General features: G+C 40.6%; 1 protein-coding gene and 1 pseudogene across 3 annotated transcripts in view; one reads left to right on the forward strand and one right to left on the reverse strand.

The window, feature by feature from the left end:
• Positions 1-1,928: 1,928 nt before the first annotated feature.
• On the forward strand, positions 1,929-4,377 carry LOC129540068 (RWD domain-containing protein 4 pseudogene; annotated as a pseudogene).
• Positions 4,378-6,773: 2,396 nt separating this feature from the next.
• The window catches only part of RMDN2 (regulator of microtubule dynamics 2), an 86,573-nt gene continuing 73,299 nt past the window's right edge, over positions 6,774-20,047 (reverse strand). Inside the window, exons 12-14 of one of the 3 annotated variants that reach the window (XR_016038615.1) lie at positions 15,019-20,037; positions 14,285-14,490; positions 6,774-11,884 (exon numbers count right to left, since the gene is read on the reverse strand). Coding sequence is in view for 1 of the 3 variants with exons in the window: in XM_055399118.2 (XP_055255093.1) it covers positions 19,983-20,037 (55 nt within the window). In the remaining 2 variants the exon portion in view is untranslated. Of the gene's footprint in view, positions 20,038-20,047 lie in introns of all 3 variants that reach the window. The other 2 variants (XR_008682377.2, XM_055399118.2) reach the window with 2 other exon arrangements.

The raw sequence follows: 20,047 nt of genomic DNA on the forward strand, positions 1-20,047 counted from the left end.
TTTCCCATCAGGCTTTTCCAGAAAGAGCCGTGCATCTGACAGCTCAGTAAAATACATCTCTCAGGCTCTGTTTTCTCCCCACAGGAACCTGAGATTCTATCTCTGTGTGTGTTATCAGACCGCTAAAGAGTTACATATGTCAGCAGAGAAGAAGAGTGTTTGATGTGAACTCTGCTTCCAGGAAAGCCCTCGCTGCTGCCCTGTTCTGGCTTGAGATTTGTGTCTTTCATCAAGTTCCGCAGGACACCTCACTGCCTGCCAAGATCAAGGCAAATGAAGCAGAAGTTTCTCTGGGTAAATGCTCCTTTCCAGGACCTGAATTTGGATAGCAGCAAAAGATATTGATTATTCCATGGCTCTTGCCCTTCACTTCCTTTGGGAGAGGGTATCTGAATTCTTGCTGGGTCTGATAGCCTGTGGCTCCTTTGGAAATAAAAGGTGGCAACAGCAAAGTGAGTGCACATCACAAGTACCAAAGGGAACGATTAACTCCCATCAAAGTTTGCAAACTGTACCCACACTTGTCATTTTACCTCCTTCTTATTTGAACCCTATGAGCTGGGGACAGCAGGCAGAAGTGTCCCCAGCAACAGATACTTGGCTTAATCAAGATCAGGTGGGAGTCACACTGGACTCCTGGCATGGATGTCCTAAAGGAGATGAATGTCACCAGATGACATAGCAGATCTCTCCGTGATGAGATCTCCATGGTTCTCTAGCATAGGCGTCTCTTTATCTTCAAGTTGGGTGTCCATCAACAAGGGTCTTCTGGATGTGTGCCCTACTAGGCTAGTCTTTCCCTCCTTTTTCCTCTCTTTATCTACCTGTCCTTTTCAATTCGGAGCCTCAGTTTCCTTCCTGGTTGGTATGTCTTTCCCGGCTGTGGTATTCAGAGCTAAAGAGCGTGTGGACTTTTCACGAAGAGTTACAGTATGTAGCTGCAGAGGCAGCTGTGCACACTTGGAATGTAAGCCTCTGTGTAACACGGCTGGTACCCTGAAGAGGCTCTGAGTATCATGCTGCTGTGCGAGGGCAGATCTCAAGATGCTGCTGCCTTCTGCTGGTTAAACTAGTTCTAAACCAGCTGCTTAATTTCACAGACTATCTTCACATCCTCCCTTTTCTTCCAGGGACTTATTTTTTTTTAATTGAGGTAACATTGATTAATAACATAATATTGCTACTTCTGTATACCCTACCACGTGCTTACTACCCAATGTTTATTTTCCACCCATCACTATGCAGTTGACCCTTTTTACTCAATTTGCTCTCCCTTCCCCTGTCCCTTCCCCTTTGGTCACCACTGCTCTGTTCTCTGTGTCTACATGTTTTTGTTCAGCTTGTTCATTTATTTTGTTTTTATTTGTTTATTAGTTTTTAAATATTCAACATATTAGTGAGATTATGTGGTTTTTCTCCATCTGACTGGTTTAACTTAGCATAATATCTTTAAGGTCCATCCGTGCTGTCATGAATGCAAGACTGCATTGTTTTTATGGCTGAGTAGTATTCCAGCTTCTTTATCCATTCATCTGTTGATGGCCTGGTGGTCATTTTTGAAAGATCCATTTTACACACCACTTTTATCACATATTAAATTTGACTGTGTATTTGGATGTATTTATGACCTTTCACTTCTGTTTCACTGATCTGTTTACCTATTCATTCACAATACTGCAGTAATTATCATAGATTTATAGTACATTTTTCACTTCTGCACGGTATGGTTGCCTTCACTTGACTGTTTCAGAATTTGCACAAAGATGCTTGCTGTTTGTTTTTCCATTTAAATCTTAGAACACAAAAAAAGAGTCTTGTTGGCCGCTCCTCCGAGTCCCCGGGCGCCCCGGCGGCCGCGGCCTCCCGGTCCCCAGCCCCGCGGCCCGACGGCTCTGCTCAGCCCGGGCATCGGGGGCGCGCGACTCTTCTTCTGCCGCGCGAAGCTGTGTCTCAGCAGCCCAGGGCGCCGGAGAGGGAGCGGCCCGGCCTCGGGGCCCTCTTCGTTGTCGCGAAACGCCGTGCGCCCCGTGACCGGGGCGGTGGGTGCCAACGAAGACCAGGAGATGGAACTGGAGGCATTACGCTCTATTTATGAAGGAGATGAAAGTTTCCGGGAATTAAGTCCAGTTTCATTTCAATACAGGATAGGTGAAAACGGGGATCCCAAAGCCTTCCTCATAGAGATTTCCTGGACAGTTACCTATCCGCAGACACCTCCCATCATATCCATGAATGCCTTTTTTAACAACACCATATCATCAGATGTAAAACAGAACATATTAGCCAAGTTACAGGAAGCAGTGGAAGTCCACCTCGGGACGGCCATGACCTACACGTTGTTTGAATACGCCAAGGACAATAAGGAGCAGTTCATGGAGAACCATCATCCTGTTCATTCTGCTACATCCATAAGCAATATCATCTCAGTTGAAACTCCTAACACAGCTCCATCAAGTAAGAAAAAAGATAAAAAGGAACAACTCTCAAAAGCCCAGAAACGTAAGCTGGCGGATAAAACAGATCACAAAGGAGAACTTCCTCGAGGATGGAACTGGGTTGATGTGGTGAAGCATTTGAGCAAAACTGGCTCTAAAGATGATGAATAGCCCTTGGAATCTGAGACGAAGGAAGAGCATCCTTTAAGAAGTAAACGGAGTTCAAAATCTTTCATTACTCTTTTTGGGTATTGAGGTGGCTTTTTATAAAACAATTGTTTTGTATGTTTCTTATGTAAAAAAAAAAAGTTTCAAGCTGAAAGTAAAGGAATCTGGTTTTATTAAATTATTTTCACAAACTTGCCTTAATAAAAGGTGAAAATGTTACTGTTTAGTATACTTCATGGAACCAATTATAAACAAATACGAGGAATTATAAATATTCGATGTCAATTTATGTGATCTTATTCCGGTGGGTGTGATATTTTTTAAAGGAGTTTCAAGCCCTTTTCAAATTTTTATCCCAGAGGAGAATAGTGAGTGAACGATGTGTTCACAGTATGATCCATATTAATAGGCTTTGTTCCTTCTTTCTCTTAATTATTGAAGCGTAAATTGCTTCAGAGAAATTTAAATACTAGTATTTGAACTTTATATGTAATATTCTTTCTAGGTCCTTTTTATTTTTCAAGGGTTAACTGCTTTTTAAGAAATGTAGATCTGTTAATACTTTTGATTTCGGTAATGATGTTTGATCCTGAGAGCTTTCAATGATACGTGGAATCAGAGAAAGGGGAAAAAAAAAAGATCTGCCAAATACATTAGAAAATATTTGAATAGAAGTGCTGGTTCCTATTTAAACCATTTCTCTCTGCTGCATATATCTACATGGGAGTAAAAGATGCCTTAATATTTAATTTTTATATTGTTAAAGACAGCGGTTTTAATAAATTCCTATTTATCCATTGTATATTTTTAGTTGTTTGGTAACTGAGTTCTTCTAAGTGGTTTCACATAAAACCACATTTTAAGCCTTGTTGATTTTCCAGTACCCAAATGTTTGTCTCAGCCCAGGCATCTGTGTACAAATAGACTTGGAAATCTTTCAAATGCTGAACTGTAGTACTTGCTGGATTTTTTTTTTTTTTTAAGTCATTAACAGAGGAAACTATTAGTGCAGTTTTAGCAGGAAGTTACTGACATGTATGTGAGATAGTCTGTGCTCCCCAGCTTCAAAAATACTTACACTACTGCCATGGTTTCTGGAAAGGTTGGCTGTTGGTCCCTCAAATTATACCTGTGCAGCTTGGGTCTAAGTTTCTAACAAATGGTAAATTTTTAAAGACGTTTCCTTAGCAAAAGAGCAGATTGTTGTAGTCATGGTTTTTGCTAGGTTCACATAGGCGTCAGTTAGATCGCTTGAATTCTCACGTAAGCATAACTGCAGTGAAGAAGCTCAGTCTCATTCTTAAATGCTGAATCACATTTTTATTGCTTGGATTAGTCTGATAGAGACATCAAAATTGAGGACCACTGGAATACGCTAACTTTTCATGTTGCGTGCGTAGTTTTTGTCGTGCCGATTTGCTTGTTTTCTGAAGAAACTAAAACTGCTACATCTGCTAGTAGGAAACAATGCTGTTTTATGCAGAAGATTCTGAAATTATTCAGGTGTGTCGTGGTTCATAGATTACAAAGAATGATGCTAGTTAAATGCCAATGAACTGTTTTTACTCTTTTTATATGAAATGTACAAATTCCGGGGGGGGCGATGGTGGCAGTGGTGCCTCTTACTACCTTGTGTAAAACACTTGAACATCCTCATCAAGGTTGCCAGCATCTGGTTAATACTCCCAGTATATTTTCTCAAAGTCTGTTTATGTAAAATTGTATGGAATGATGTAATAAGCAATAAAACCTTAATTTCACCCAAAAAAAAAAAGAGTCTTGTTGGTGCTTTAATTGGAATTACACTTAATTTGTAGATTTACTGAGGAACCTTTGTTGACTCTTAGGATGCTGTCTCCTTAGTCAAAATACACTATATCTTTCTATTTATTCAAACCCTTGGAATGCTTAGACTTTCGCTTATGTGAAAGTGAAAGTCACTCAGTCATGTCCGACTCTTTGTGACCCCATGAACTCTACAGTCCATAGAGTTCTCCAGGACAGTATACTGGAGTGTGTGGATAGCTGGTCCCTTCTCCAGGAGATCGTCCCAACCCAGGGATCGAATCCAGGTCTCCCACACTGCAGGCGGATTCTTTGCTTATGTATCAGGTATGAACCTTATTTATTCCTAGATATTTGATTTACTGTGGTACTGGTAAATGAGATATTACCTTTTATTACATCTTCTATCTGCTTGTTATTTGTATTGGTAACGGCTATTGCCTTCTACACATTAATGTTTTACTGCACTAGCTCAGTAAATTCTCATTACCGTAAATAGTTTGAACTTAATTTTCTCACATTTCTTATGCATAAAAGTTTATTTACCTATATAAAGGATGATATTTATTATTCCTTGTTAATATATTAATTTAAAATATTGTATTGTAATTAAAGTATCTTTTCTAATTAGAGATAGTACTTCCAAAACAATATTAAATAATAGTAGTGACAATATCATCCTTATTTTAGTTGTGGCTTCTATACAAATGCTTCTAAATTCTGTGTTCATAAGCATGATGTGCTGAGATAAATATCTTTCATCCTGTTAAGAAAGTATCCCTTTATTTATGCTTTGCTAAGAATTTCTCTTTTAGTCAAGAAAGGAGGTAATCTTACCCTTTAAAATGTCCTGTATGCTAGTGCTTCATCATGAACATTTCAGTAGAGTATATATTACATAATTAATTAATTACATAATTCAGTTCAGTTCAGTCGCTTAGTCATGTCTGACTCTTTGTGACTCCATGGACTGCAGCACTCTTATGTTTCCCTGTCCATCACCAACTCCCACAGCTTGCTCAAACTCATGTCCATCGAGTCAGTGATGTCATTCAGCCATCTCATCCTCTGTCATCCCCTTCTCCTCCCACCTTCAATCTTTCCCAGCATCAGGGTCTTTTCCAAGGAGTCCGTTCTTTACATCAGATGGTGAAAGTATTGGAGTTTCAGCTTCAGCATCAGTCCTTCCAACACATATTCAGGACTGATTTCCTTTAGGATGGACTGGTTGGATCTCCTTGCAGTCCAAGAGACTCTCAAGAGTCTTCTCCAGTACCACAGTTCAAAAGCATCAATTCTTCAGTACTCAGCTTTCTTTATAGTCCAACTCTCACATCCATACATGACTACTGGCAAAACCATAGCTCTGATTAGATGGGCCTTTGTTGGCAAAGTAATGTCTCTGCTTTTTAGTATGCTGTCTAGGTTGGTCATAGCTTTTCTTCCAAGGAGCAAGCATCTTTTAATTTCATGGTTGAAGTCACTATCTGCAGTGATTTTGGAGCCCCCCAAAATAAAGTCTGTCACTGTTTTCACTGTTTCCCCATCTATTTCCCATGAAGTGATGGGACTGAATGCCTTGATCTTAGTTTTCTGAATGTCTAGTTTTAAGTCAAATTTTTCACTCTCCTCTTTCACTTTCATCAAGAGGCTTTTTAGTTCTTCTTCACTTTCTGCCATAAGGGTGGTGTCATCCGCATATCTGAGGTTATTGATATTTCTCCCAGCAATCTTGATTCCAGCTTGTGCTTCATCCAGCCCGGTATTTTGCATGATGTACTCTGTATATGAGTTAAATAAGCAGGGTGACAATATACAGCCTTGACATACTACTTTCCCAATTTGGAACCAGTCTGTTGTTCCATGTCCAGTTCTAACTGTTGCTTCCTGACCTGCATACAGATTTCTCAGGAGGCAGGTCAGGTGGTCTGGTATTCCCATCTCTTCCAGAATTTTCCACAGTTTATTGTTATCCACACAGTCAAAGGCTTTGGCATAGTCAATAAAGCAGAAATAGATGCTTTTCTGGAACTCTCTTACTTTTTCGATGATCCAGCAGATGTTGGCAATTTGATCTCTGGTCCTTCTGCCTTTTCTAAATCCAGCTTGAACAACTGGAAGCTCACGGTTCACATACCGTTGAAGCCTGGCTTGGAAAATTAATGTTATTCTTGGAGAGTTAATGCAATTTTAAATTATAATTTATATTATATAAGTATACATTAGAAATTATATTTATGTATCTTATATATGGTATAAATAAATGTAAGTATATTGGGAGATGTCAATTTTTAAAAATGTTTCAAACATGATTTTCATTATTCAAGCATTTTTATTAAAATATTAACATTTAACACATATGATTTACTCTTTCATTTACTCCCCCTCCCTTTTTTTTTTTGGTCTCACCACACAATTTGTGGGATCTTAGTTCCCTGACCAGGGATCGAACTTGGACCCTCAGCAGTAAAATCTCAGAGTTCTAATCACTGGACTGCCAGGGAATAAAATATTAACATTTAGCATATATAATTTACTATTTTATTTACTCTTTTTTTTTTTTTTTGGCCTCAACACACAAATTGTGGGATCTTAGTTCCCTGACCAGGGATTGAACTTGGACCCTCAGCAGTGAAAGCTCAGTGTCCAAATCACTGGACTGCCAGGGAATTCCCTACTGTTTCCTTTTTAATGCAGAAAGCACTTCAAGATCTTGAAGGCTTTATGGATCATTATGGATATTGGTTATCTTATTGGTTGATGGAAAATCAGTTTACTGAGGCTCAATGTTTGAAAAACCTTAGTTCTCCTGTGAAAAAATCTGATTTTTGTGGCCCTCTCAATGTCCTCCTGTATGTCAGACAGTAACACTACGCTCAAAATCCTTCAAGTTAGGCTTCAGTGGTACGTGAACCAACAACTTCCAGATCTACAAGCTGGGTTTAAAAAAGGCAGAGGAACCAGAGATCAAATTGCCAGTATTTGTTGGATCATAGAGAAAGCAAGGGAATTTCAGAAAAATATCTACTTCTGTTTCATTGACTATGCTAAAGCTTTTGACTGTGTGGATCACAACAAACTGTGGAAAATTCTTAAAGAGATGGGAATATCAGACCTCCTTACCTGTCTCCTGAGAAACCTATATGTGGGTGAAGAAGTAACAGAACCAGACATGTAACAACAGACTGGTTCAAAATTGGGAGAGGAGTACAAAAAAGCTGTATATTTTCACTCTGTTTAACTTCTATGCAGAGTACATCATGTGAAACGCTGAGCTAGATGAATCACGAGCTGGAATCAATATCACCAGGGCAAATAGCAACAATCTTCGATATGTCGATACCACTCTAATGGTAGAGTGAAGAGGAACTAAAGAGCTTCTTGATGAAGGGAAAGAGGAGAGTGAAAAAGCTGGCTTAAAATTTAACATTCAAAAAATGAAGATCATGGCATCCAGTCCCATCACTTCATGGCAAATAGAAGGGGAAAAAGTGGAAACAGTGACAGATTTTATTTTCTTGGGCTTTGAAATCACTGAGGACCATGACTGCAGCCATGAAATTGAAAGATGACTTGCTCCTTGGAAGGAAAGCTGAAAAACCTAGACAGTATATTAAAAAGCAGAGACATCACTCTGCTGACAAAGGTCCGTATAGTCAAAGCTATGGTTTTTCCAGTGGTCACATATGGTTGTTGAAAGTTGGACCATAAAGAAGGCTGAGGGCCAAAGAATTGAGGCTTTTGAACTGTGGTGTTGGAGAAGACTCTTGAGAGTCCCCTGGGCAGCAAGGAGATCAATCCAGTCAATCCTAAAAGAAATCAGTCCTGAATATTCACTGGAAGGACTGATGCTGAAGCTGAAACTCAATACTTTGGCCACCTGATGCGAAGAGCCAGCTCATTGGAAAAGACCGTGATGTTGGGAAAGATTGAGGGCAAGAGGAGAAGGGGGCGACAGAGGATGAGATGGTTAAATAGCATCACCGACTCAATGACATGAATTTGAGCAAACTCCAGGAGATAATGGAGGACAGAGGAGCCTGGGGTGCTGCAGTCTATGGGGTCACAAAAAGTCAGACATGACTTAGTGACTAAACAACGACAACAAATATCAGACGGTGGTAGTGAAGCACCAGTACACTGGGCCTCCCTGGACCCACAGCTCCCCATCATGTAGGCACCACAGAATGACAGAGGCCAGTTTAGAGGGTGAGCTGTGTGTCTAGGCCCAGCCTCTCTGGCTCACGTGTGACACAAGTAGTGTTCCAACTGAAAGATGCTCTTTCTGGCAGTATCTGGGTGGGAGCTGATACACTTATGTGCAGACTGAAGAGTGGGAAGGAATCAGGTCTGACAATAACCCACAACTTTAGCATAGCGAGACTTCCTGTCGGAGCCACTGCCAGAAGTCTTCCTGAGCAGATGATTCTGAAAAGTAAAGAAACACTAGTATTCTCTGTGGTCATAAAAAGGAAAAAGATAGCTGGAGGGATAAACATCTCAACCAACAAATTCTTTTTTATGGGATGTCTGGCTTTCTGCAAATTGTTACTGAACGAAGACATATGTTCTTTTTGAATTAATACATGTGGGGCAAAAACTCAAAACAATATGCTGATTTATTTCATAAAGATAATTTCCAGGCTAACTGGTTTGTTTTACACTGTCAACAAGAGAAGGGAGTGGGTGGGGAGGAATCTCATAAAGTGCTGGAGATAAAAAGCTTGGGTTCACATGAAATCTAGAGTAAGTTCAATCTCTGTCTCTCTGTCTCACTCTCTCTAACGAAAATCTCCAGGGGATATTCCTGACCCAGGGATTGAACCTGAGTCTCTCGCAATGTAGGTAGATTCTTTACCATCTAAACCACCAGGGAAGCCCCATGAAAATCCAGTTTACTTTTGAAAGTATTTATTGAGCACCATGGAAACACAAGCGCTTCCCTTGTAGCTCAGTCGGTAAAGAATCTGCCTGCAATGCAGGAGAGCTAGGCTTGATTCCTGGGTTGGGAAGATTCCCAGGAGAAGGAAATGGCAACACACTCCAGTATTCTTGCCTGGAGAATCCCATGGACAGAGGAGCCTGGCAGGCTACAGTCCATGGGGTTGCAAGAGTCAGATATGACTTAGCTACTAAACCACTACCATGGAACACAGAAGCAACATAAGATGTTCACTTCAGTTCAGTTGTTCAGTTGTGTCTGAATCTTTGCAACCCCATGGACTGCAGCACACCAAGCTTCCTTGTCCATCACCAACTCCTGGAGTTTGCTCAAACTCATGTCCATTCAGTCAGTGATGCCATCCAACCATCTCATCCTCTGTTGTCCCATTTTCCTTCCGCTTTCAATCTTTCCCAGCATCAGGGTCTTTTCCAAGGAGTCAGTTCTTTGTATTAAGTGGCCAAAGTATTGGAGTTTCAGCTTCAACATTAGTCCTTTCAATGAATATTCAGGACTGATTTCCTTTAGGATTGACTGGTTGGATCTCCTTGCAGTCCAAGGGATTCTCAAGAGTCTTCTCCAACATCACAGTTCAAAAGCATCAATTCTTCAGCGCTCAGCTTTCTTTATAGTCCAAATCTCACATCTGTACATGACTACTGGGAAAACCATAGCTTTGGTTATACAGACTTTTGTTGGCAAAGTAATGTCTCTGCTTTTTAGTGTGCTGTCTAGGTTGATCATAGCTTTTCTTCCAAGGAGCAAGCATCTTTTAATTTCATGGCTGCAGTCACCATCTGTAGTGATTTTGGAGTCCAAGAAAATAAAGTTTCTCATTATTTCCATTGTTTCCCTATCTATTTGCCATGAAGTGGTGGGACCGGATGCCATGATCTTAGTTTTTTGAATGTTGAGTTTTAAGCCAACTTTTTCACTTTCATCAATAGGCTCTTTAGTTGTTCTTCACTTTCTGCCATAAGGGTGGTGTCATCTGCATATATGAGGTTATTGATATTTCTCCCGGCAATTTTGATTCTAGCTTGTGCTTCATCCAGCCCGGCATTTTGCATGATGTACTCTGCATCTAAGTTAAATAAGCTGGGTGACACTATACAGCTTTGACATACTCCTTTCCCAATTTGGAACCAGTCTGTTGTTCCATGTCCAGTTCTAACTTCTGCTTCTTGACCTGCATACAGATTTCAGAGGAGGCACGTCAGGTGGTCTGGTATTCCCATCTCTTTCAGAATTTTCCACAGTTTGTTGTTATCCACACAGTCAAAGGCTTTGGCAGAGTCAATAAACAGAAGTAGATATTTTTCTGGAACTCTTGCTACTTTAATGACCCAACAGATGTTGGAAATTTGATATCTGGTTCCTCTACCTTTTCTAAATCCAGCTTGAACATCTGAAAGTTCATGGTTCACATACTGTTGAAGCCTGGCTTGGAGAATTTTGAGCATTACTCTGCTAGCGTGTGAGATGAGTACAATTTTGCAGTTGTTTGAACATTCTTTGGCATTGCCTTTCCTTGTTATTGGAATGAAAACTGACTTTTTCCAGTTCTGTGGCCAGTGCTGAGTTTTCCAAATTTGCTGGCATATCGAGTGCAGCACTTTCACAGCATCATCTTTTAGGATTTGAAATAGCTTAACAGGAATTCCATTACCTCCACTAGCTTTGTTTGTAGTGATGCTTCCCAAGGCCCACTTGACTTTATATTCCAGGATGTCTGGCCAAACTCCTTATTGCCAATTTCAGACTTAAATTTAAGGAAGTAGGGAAAACCACTAGACCATTCAGGTATGACCTAAATCAAATCCCTTATGATTATACAAAGTGGAAGTGACAAATAGATTCAACAGATTAGATCTGATAGAGAGAGTGTCTGAAGAACTATGGATGGAGGTTCGTGACATTGTACAAGAGGCAGGGATCAAGACCATCCCCAAGAAAAAGAAATGCAAAAAGGCAAGATGGCTGTCTGAGGAGGCCTTACAAACAGCTGAGAAAAGAAGAGAAGCGAAAGGCAAGGGAGAAAAGGAAAGATATACCCATTTGAATGCAGAGTTTGAAAGAATAGCAAGGAGAGATAAGAAAGCCTTTCTCAGTGATCAATGCAATTAGAGATCTCTTCAAGAAAATCAGAGATACCAAGGGAACATTTCATGCAAAGATGGGCTTGATAAAGGATAGAAATGGTATGGACCTAACAGAAGCAGAAGATATTAAGAAGAGGTGGCAAAAACATACAAAAGATAAGATGGGGTATATTTTATTTAGGGAATGAATACATGTGCATATGGAGTAGGTAACAATTCAAAAAAATTTAAATTGAATATCACTATAAGTGGCATAGACTGTATTGTGAGAGGTCACAGAAATCAGGAGTAGTCATGAGCTTGTATCAGCAGAGAAGGGCAATGGAGGGAGAGGGACGGACACATGGCTTGTATTTCCCTTTTCCCAGCAATGTCTCAATGCCATAGGCTCAATCTGCCTGCTCAGCGTTCAATGCAGGGGATTTCTGAAAGTCTGCTTGGATGGTCTCACCCTGGGACAAGAAGGAAATCACAGCTTCTGTCAGATTTATTATGTATTGCCAGCATTAAGTGAAAGTGAAGTCGCTCAGTCGTGTCCGACTCTTAGCGACCCCATGGACTGCAGCCTACCAGGCTCCTCCAGCCACGGGATTTTCCAGGCAAGAGTAATGGAGTGGAAGGAAATGGTAATCCACTCCTGTGTTCTTGCCTGGAGAATCCCAGGGACGGGGAAGCCTGGTGGGCTTCCGTCTGTGGGGTTGCATAGAGTCGGACACGACTGAAGTGACTTAGCAGCAGCCAGCATTAAGGCAAGAAAGAAAAAGTAACAACCTGCCAGCAACTTACAAGGATGCTTTTGGCTATGGTATTGAATTTAGTATCATGGAGCTAGTCAGAGTGATTGAGTCACAGAAGGAAATACCCAATAAGCACAGAATTGCTGCTCAAATCACTAGTCATAATTAAAACCACAATGAGATGTTGCCACACATCCATTAGAACGGCTAAAATGCCAAGTATTGGTGAGGATGTAGATCACTGGAATTTTCAGACATTTCAGTGGGAATGCAAAATGGTGCAAGTGTCTGAAAAACAGCACGGCAGTTTCCTTTAAAACTAACAGACACTTACCAAGTAACACAATGATTCCTATTTTAGGTTTTTACCCCCACCCTCCAATAAAACTTCTCTGATGGCTCAGACAGTAAAGCGTCTGCCTACAATGTGGGAGGCCCAGGTTCGATCCCTGGGTTGGGAAGATCCCCTGGAGAAGGAAATGGCAACCCACTCCAGTACTCTTGCCTGGAAAATCCCATGGATGGAGGAGCCTGGTAGTCTACAGTCCATGGGGTCGCAAAGAGTAGGACATGACTGAGCAACTTCATTTTCCAAATAAAAACACATTCTTAGAAGGACTTCTACATGAATATTCAGATCAGGTTCATTCATAATAACCCCAAATTACAAACAACCCCAGACAGGCTACCCACTCTAGTACTCTTAGGCTTCTCTTGTGGCTCAGCTAGTAAAGAATCTGCTTGCAATACAGGAGACCTGGATTTCATCCCTGGGTTGGGAAGATCCCCTGGCGAAGGGAAAGGCAACCCATTCCAGTATTCAGGCCTGGAGAATTCCATGGACTGTATAGTCCATGGGGTTACAGAGTCGGACACAATGGAGCGACTTTCACTTTCAGACAGGTGAATTGATAAACAATTTGCTGCATATTCAAGCTATGCAATGTTACAGCAACAAAATGGAATGAACTATTGATATACCCACCCAATAAAAATATTATAGATGAATCTCAAAAATGTGCTCAATGAAAGAATGAACTCATTTATTCATCCATCATTAAATAAGTAACCTATAGTGACAGGAAGCAGATTTGAGGTTCCCCAGTTCTGGGGCAGGTGAGATTGAGTGGGATGGGACACAAGGGAACTTTCTGGAGCGATGCACATATTTTATACCTTGCTTGTGATGACATTGGCATAAACATTTGTCTAAACTCAGCAAACTGTGTGCTTGAAATGCGTGCATCTGGTTGGACTGAGGCTGAGTCAGAGGCTGGCAGCAGTGGGTCACTGTGTGCTTGGTTAGATGATTCTTTTGAGACCTGATTCAATCCACTGGCTCTTCCCTTGATCTAGAAACTTCAGCTGGGGTCCAGCTAATTAAGTTCAGAAGAGCATTCTCTCCCAGGGCCTGTACGTCCCCAAGAGGGTCCCTGCTCTGAGAGCACACCTAGCCCCAGAAGGAGGAGAAAGGTCAGGAGGGGATGTGCCGCTGTCTCGTCCACATCCCAGCGAGCTGGTGGTCTCTTTATAAAGGAAAGCAGTGTTAATGGCATCTAGCTGAGTTTGGGAAAAATCCAAATAATCTTACCCTTCACATTGAGATTTCTTGGCCAACTCAGTGAGCCAAATAAAGCAGTCCATGTTTGAGGGGGGGGGGTGCAACTGTGAGATAGGCCATAATCTCCATTAAGTAAGCTATGAAATGTAAATTATAGTTATGGAACAGTGAAAAATCACATCTTTACATCAAAATTAAAAGGGAAACAAAGTATGACTATGAGCATCATCTTTTGGAGAAATGACCACAACCAGATGTAAGCAAATTATACCCTAAGGAGAAGAAGGCATCTTTCCAGGCCACTGCCATGAATTTATCTTAGACATACCCTAAACTCCCTATCCAAAGCCCACCTTAAATAACTGTTTTCCCATCCAATGAACCATCTCCTTCACTGTGGGAACTTCGTGTACATTTTTGGCAAGTTAGCAATTATACAAATTTTAAGAAGTCTGTCTTTGTAGACATCTATCTTTTTAGCTGCTTTAATCACTTGGTTGGTAAATGAAAACAAAAGGAAATAGAGTTAGTTCCTGAAGGATGTTAAATCTTACGTGGTTTAAGATGGATTGTATGGCTCCAATTATGATGTCTTTCATCACTGCACAGGCCCAGGCTGAGAGTCAGGACACAGGGGCTGGTCACTGCTCACTCTTGAACTCGGTATGTGACCTCCAGCAAATCGAACCTTTGTTCCAGTTTCTTCCACGGTCAGAGGAGGATGGCAGCATTTTCTCAATCCGTCTCAGCAAGTAAAAAGCTTTCATTGAAATATTAGGCATGAGAACACTTAGAAAAATTAAAAGTTTAATATGACTATACAGCATGGCTGGTTTTGCATTTAAAAGAAAACTTTTAAAATGTTATAAACATGATACGTGTGCTATCACTATACATATACGTTGTAAGACCAGGTCTCTCAAGCAATAAAAATAATAGGTCATCTTTTTATTTTTCCAATCCATTAGCAATGAGCCCAGGGGTCAAACAGACTCCAAAACAATAGGTACTCCTGCCATGCTGTCAGGGATGGTCCTTTAAATCATTTTAAGCTTCACACTGGGGTACTGCAGGAGTTACTTTATTGCTAAAACAATAGACCAGAAACTAAAGTCTAGAAATAAAATTAAAATAAAAAAAAATAATAATTGGGTCATAGAAATACCACCATGCCTAATCCAAGTCTGTGGTCTGTATTTCATTGAATGAAGGTTATGCAACACCCCAAAAAAAAACAACACTAAAATTTAAAAAATTCTGTATTGTCTTTAGGGAAGTAAGAGAGCACCTTAAATCTGCAGGAGAAAGACTGGTCGTGGCATTGCCTCAGGCTGGCTGCCTCTTGTCTGGTCCTTGACCCGCCTCCTCGCCTTACTGGCTTCTTTTCTCTTTCTCTGCTCTCTGTCACTTCATATCTGAAGGCAGAAATTTTTGCTCTTTTGGGAGCACTTTCTCAACCCATCTCAGCAAGTAAAAAGCTTTCATTGAAATATTAGGCATGAGAACACTGTGATGGATGTGGTGGGCGGGAGGGTCAATGGGCGACTTCCAGCCTGCACGTCAGTGGCCCCAGTCTCGGCTCGCTCCTGGGACCTGCACTGAGCTTTAGACCCTGACTTGGACTCCAAGGAGAAGGATGTTAACAAGGTGCTGCTTGGTCTCCTGCTTAGGGCCCATCATGATCTGGGTTTCAAGGCTTCCTGGGACCCCTCATGGCTGGGGTGTGATGGGACTGGGAACTGAAGGCACCGAGGCTGGGCAGAGATGGACCAACCACTGCCACAGGGTCCCAGGCCAGCTCACAGTGCTCCAGGGGTTGGAGTCCTCCCAAGGCTCACTCATCCTGGGGAAGCTGTGCCGTGGAGGAAGTCGTCGCATGCCATTTGTAACAAGAAAGGAGGCTGAGAGGGGCATTTCTAAACCATCCGAAATGAAAAATATTAATACAAGTCAATCACTTATGCCAGGCGAGGGACCAGTGTAACTATCCTATACCCTTTCTACAGACAATGACATTAAAAATTAACATCTATGGCAAAAAGAACAGAGTATGTGACAAAGTACAGGAAACAATAAAGTTTAAATATAAAGTGTAAATATAAAGTATTTAAGAAGGAGGAAAGATACAATTTAATTCTTCATATGCAAACTTTATGACCAAAATTTAAGAATGTTATACAAAAACAAAAAAATTATCTCAGAGTTCTAACCAAAGTCTAATCATTTAATTTCATAGTGCAATTGCTCAATTTGCTTTATTTTATGGAATAGACATATTTGAATGTTCTAGAAACTTCTTTAAAAAAATAAAGTCAATATGTTAGAGTCTGGAAAGTGCCACAGTTACAACTTGTCAAATTAACAATTTCTGTCTTTCAAAATCCAAAACATGGACAATGAATGTGAATCAGTTTTCAAGATATGGTCAGCAGGAAAAAAAGGACAGTGGTTCCCTAGACACACATAATAAACAGAGTTAAGCCCTACAATTGCCCCAGGCCACTGTCTGGAGAGTTTCCAGGCAACGGTGCATAGTGGGTGCATCTCCTTGAGTTGAGGAGACAAATTAATCAATACAATGCCAATCAAAATCCCAGGTAGATTTTTTGAAGAAACTAAAAAAAAAAAAAGATTTCTAAAATTCATATGTAAATGTAAAGAACTTAGAGTAGTCAAAAAGAGTTAGCAAAGGAACAAGCTTGGAGGAACATCTGATTTCAAGACAATAGAAAACTAAAGTAACTAACCGAGGGTGCTACTGGCATTATTACTGACAATAGATCAGTGGAACAAAACGGAAAGTACACAAATAGACCCACATATATACGAAAAACTGATTTTTGACAAAGGAGCAAAAGCAATTCAGTGGAAAAACAATTAGCAGATGGTAATGGAACAATTGCAAATCCATTCACACAACAAATAAACTTCAATCCATAACTCAGATCATATACAAAAATTAACCTAGAATAGGTCACAGATTCGGAGAAGGCAATGGCAAGCCACTCCAGTACTCTTGCCTAGAAAATCCCATGGATGGAGGAGTCTGGTAGGCTGCAGTCCATGGGGTCGCTAAGGGTCGGACACGACTGAGCGACTTCACTTTCACTTTTCACTTTCACACATTGGAGAAGGAAATGGCAACCCACTCCAGTGTTCTTGCCTGGAGAATCCCAGGGATGGGGGAGCCTGGTGGGCTTCTGTCTATGGGGTCACACAGAGTCAGACACGACTGAAGTGACTTAGCAGCAGCAGCAGCAGCAGCAGGTCACAGATTTAAATGTAAAACCAAATATTAAAAAACTTTTAGAAGAAAATATAGGATAAAATCTTTATGACCTTGGATTAGGCAATATATTTAGATACAGCACCAAGAACAAGATACATGAACATATAAATTGTCTTACCAAAATGAAAAACATTTGTCTTGTGAAAGACACTATTAGGGAAGACAAGCCACAGGGAGAGAAAACATTGGCAAAATCTGTATCTAATAAAAGACTTCTATCCAGAATACCTAAAGAACTCTCAAAATTCAACAAAAGAGAAAATCAGCAACTCAGTTAAAATAATGGGCAAAAAAAATTGAATGACACTTCACCAAAGAAGATATATGAATGGTAAATAAGTACATGAAAAAAAGTTCAGTATAATTTGTCATTCAGTTCAGTTCAGTCGCTCAGTCGCATCTGACTCTTTGCAACCCCATGAATCACAACACGCCAGGTCTCTCTATCACCAATTCCCGGAGTTCACTCAAACTCATGTCCATCAAGTCGGTGATGCCATCCAGCCATCTCATTCTCTGTCGTCCCCTTCTCCTCCTGCCCCCAATCCCTCCCAGCATCAGAGTCTTTTCCAGTGAGTCAACTCTTCGCATGAGGTGGCCAAAGTATTGGAACTTCAGCTTTAGCATCAAATTTCATGGTTATGGAAATGCAAATTAAAATCCCAAGTAGATGTTACTATGTACCAGAGTAGCAGCTAAAATGCAAAAGACTGACTCTATTGTACAACATAGGGAACTGTATTCAATATTCTGTAATAATCTATAATGAAAAATATGTAACTGAGTAACTGTTGAATACATGAAACTAATATAATATTGTAAATCAACTATACGTCAGTAAAGAACAAAAGACTTATCATACCAAGTGTTGTCAAGAAGCGAGAGAAAGTGGAACTCTCATACACTGCTGGTGAGACTGTAAAATGATACTTTGGAAAACAGTTTGACAGTTTTAAAAAATGCTAGATATAAATCTAATATATAATTCAGCCACTCTCTGCCTAAATATTTATCCAAGAGAAACAAAAGCATATGTCCATTTTAATAATTTATATGAAGATTCATAGATATATTTCTAATAATCAAATACTGCCAACTGCCCAAATGTTCATTAACAGGTGAATGGAGAAAAACAACAACAAAATTGTGGCATATGTAACAAAATACCAGTCAGGAATAAAAAGGAATAAACTATTGCTCCACACACCTAGACAGCATATTAGAAAGCAGAGACATTACTTTGCCAACAAAGGTCCGTTTAGTCAAGGCTATAGTTTTTCAAGTAGTCACGTATGGATGTGAGTGTTGGACTATGAAGAAAGCTGAGTGCCGAAGAACTGATGCTTTTGAACTGTGGTGTTGGAGAAGACTCTTGAGAGTCCCTTGGACTTCAAGGAGATCCAACCAGTCCATCCTAAAGGAGATCAGCAATGAGTGTTTATTGGAAGGCCTGATGTTGAAGCTGAAACTCTAATACTTTGGCCACATGTTGTGAAGAGCTGACTCATTTGAAAAGACCCTGATGCTGGGAAAGATTGAAGGCAGGAGGAGAAGGGGAAGACAGAGGATGAGATGGCTGGATGGCATCACTGACTCAATGGACATGGGTTTGGGTAAACTCCAGGAGTTGGTGATGGACAGGAAGGCCTGGCTTGCTGTGGTTCATGGGGTCGCAAAGAGTCGGACACGACTGAGCAACTGAACTGAACTGAATGACATCAATGAATCTCAAAATAATAATGTTGAGTAAAAGAAACCAGACAACAATGAGAGTACATAATATATAACCCAGTTATATAAAAGCCTAGAAAATGCAATTGCTAGTGACAGAAAACAGATATGTGGTTGGGGGTGGGGGTGGTGGTGTAGGGAGAGTCAGGAGAGAAGGATTGTATTATCTTGCAGTGATGGTTTCATAGTGGTATATACATATATGTCAAAAAATATCAAATTACACACTTTGTTCATTTTTTGTATAACAATTATACTTCAACAAAGCTATTTTTAAAACATGATTTGACTTTAGACGTGTAGAGCAAAATACAGGTTTGGGAGCTGTAAAAAAAAATCATAGAACACCAAGATATTAACCATATTTGGTTCTACAATGTGACCTTATCTTTAACTGTGAAGTGAAATATTTTTGTTAACTGATCAATCAGTAGTTCATGTAGTCTGTAAGCAGGCTCTCCCCCTACATACAGAGCAAGTAGAATGAGTCATTTAAAATAAGTTTCACCATGCCCCCTGTCTTTCTCTTTCCTTATCTTGTGGGGAGAAGGTGGAAATACAAAAATCAGATTTAATATAAGTCAGGATGCACGATGCGCTTCCCAGGTGGCTCAGTGGTAAGGAATCAGCCTGTGGGTTCAATACTTTGGTCAGGAAGATCCCCTGGAGAAGGAAATGGCAACCCACTCCAGTATTCTTGCCTGAGAAATCCCACAGACAGAGGAGCCTGATGGGCTACAGTCCATGGGGTTGCAAAGAGTCAGACATGACTGAGCAATTAAACAACAATACGCACAATAGGTTGCTGGGTACTTAACGATGAAACCAGAAGATGGGTATCAATACCCAAAAAGTACAAGGAAAGATTTTTCCTTGCTCTCTTCTTTTCCTTCTTTTTTTAACTTTCACCATCCCTCTCTGCCATCCTTTCTTAAATACCCCCTTTTCCCTTTCCCTTTCTTTTTCTGTTCTCCTTCCACCTTCTTTAATTCCCACATACCCATGTTTGTTGGCAGGATTGTACGGTGGTTCAGACCACTGCTCAGACTCTGGGGCTGGCTGCCCAGTTCAGATCTAGTACTGTGTCAGGCATGGTGTCTAGAAAAATGGTCCTGATGAACCTATGTGCAGGGCAGGATAGAGACACAGACCTGTGGACACAGTGGGGGAAGGAGAGCGTGGGACGAGCTGAGAGAGTAGCACTGACATACACACCTCCATGTGTAAAACAGCTAACAGGAAGCAACTGGGTAGCACAGGGAGCTCAGCTCGGGGCTCTGCGATGACCTAGAGAGTG

Source organism: Moschus berezovskii, chromosome 11, assembly GCF_049115385.1.
Source record: "Moschus berezovskii isolate FMDL1 chromosome 11, NW_MosBer_1.0, whole genome shotgun sequence".
Taxonomy (NCBI): domain Eukaryota; kingdom Metazoa; phylum Chordata; class Mammalia; order Artiodactyla; family Moschidae; genus Moschus; species Moschus berezovskii.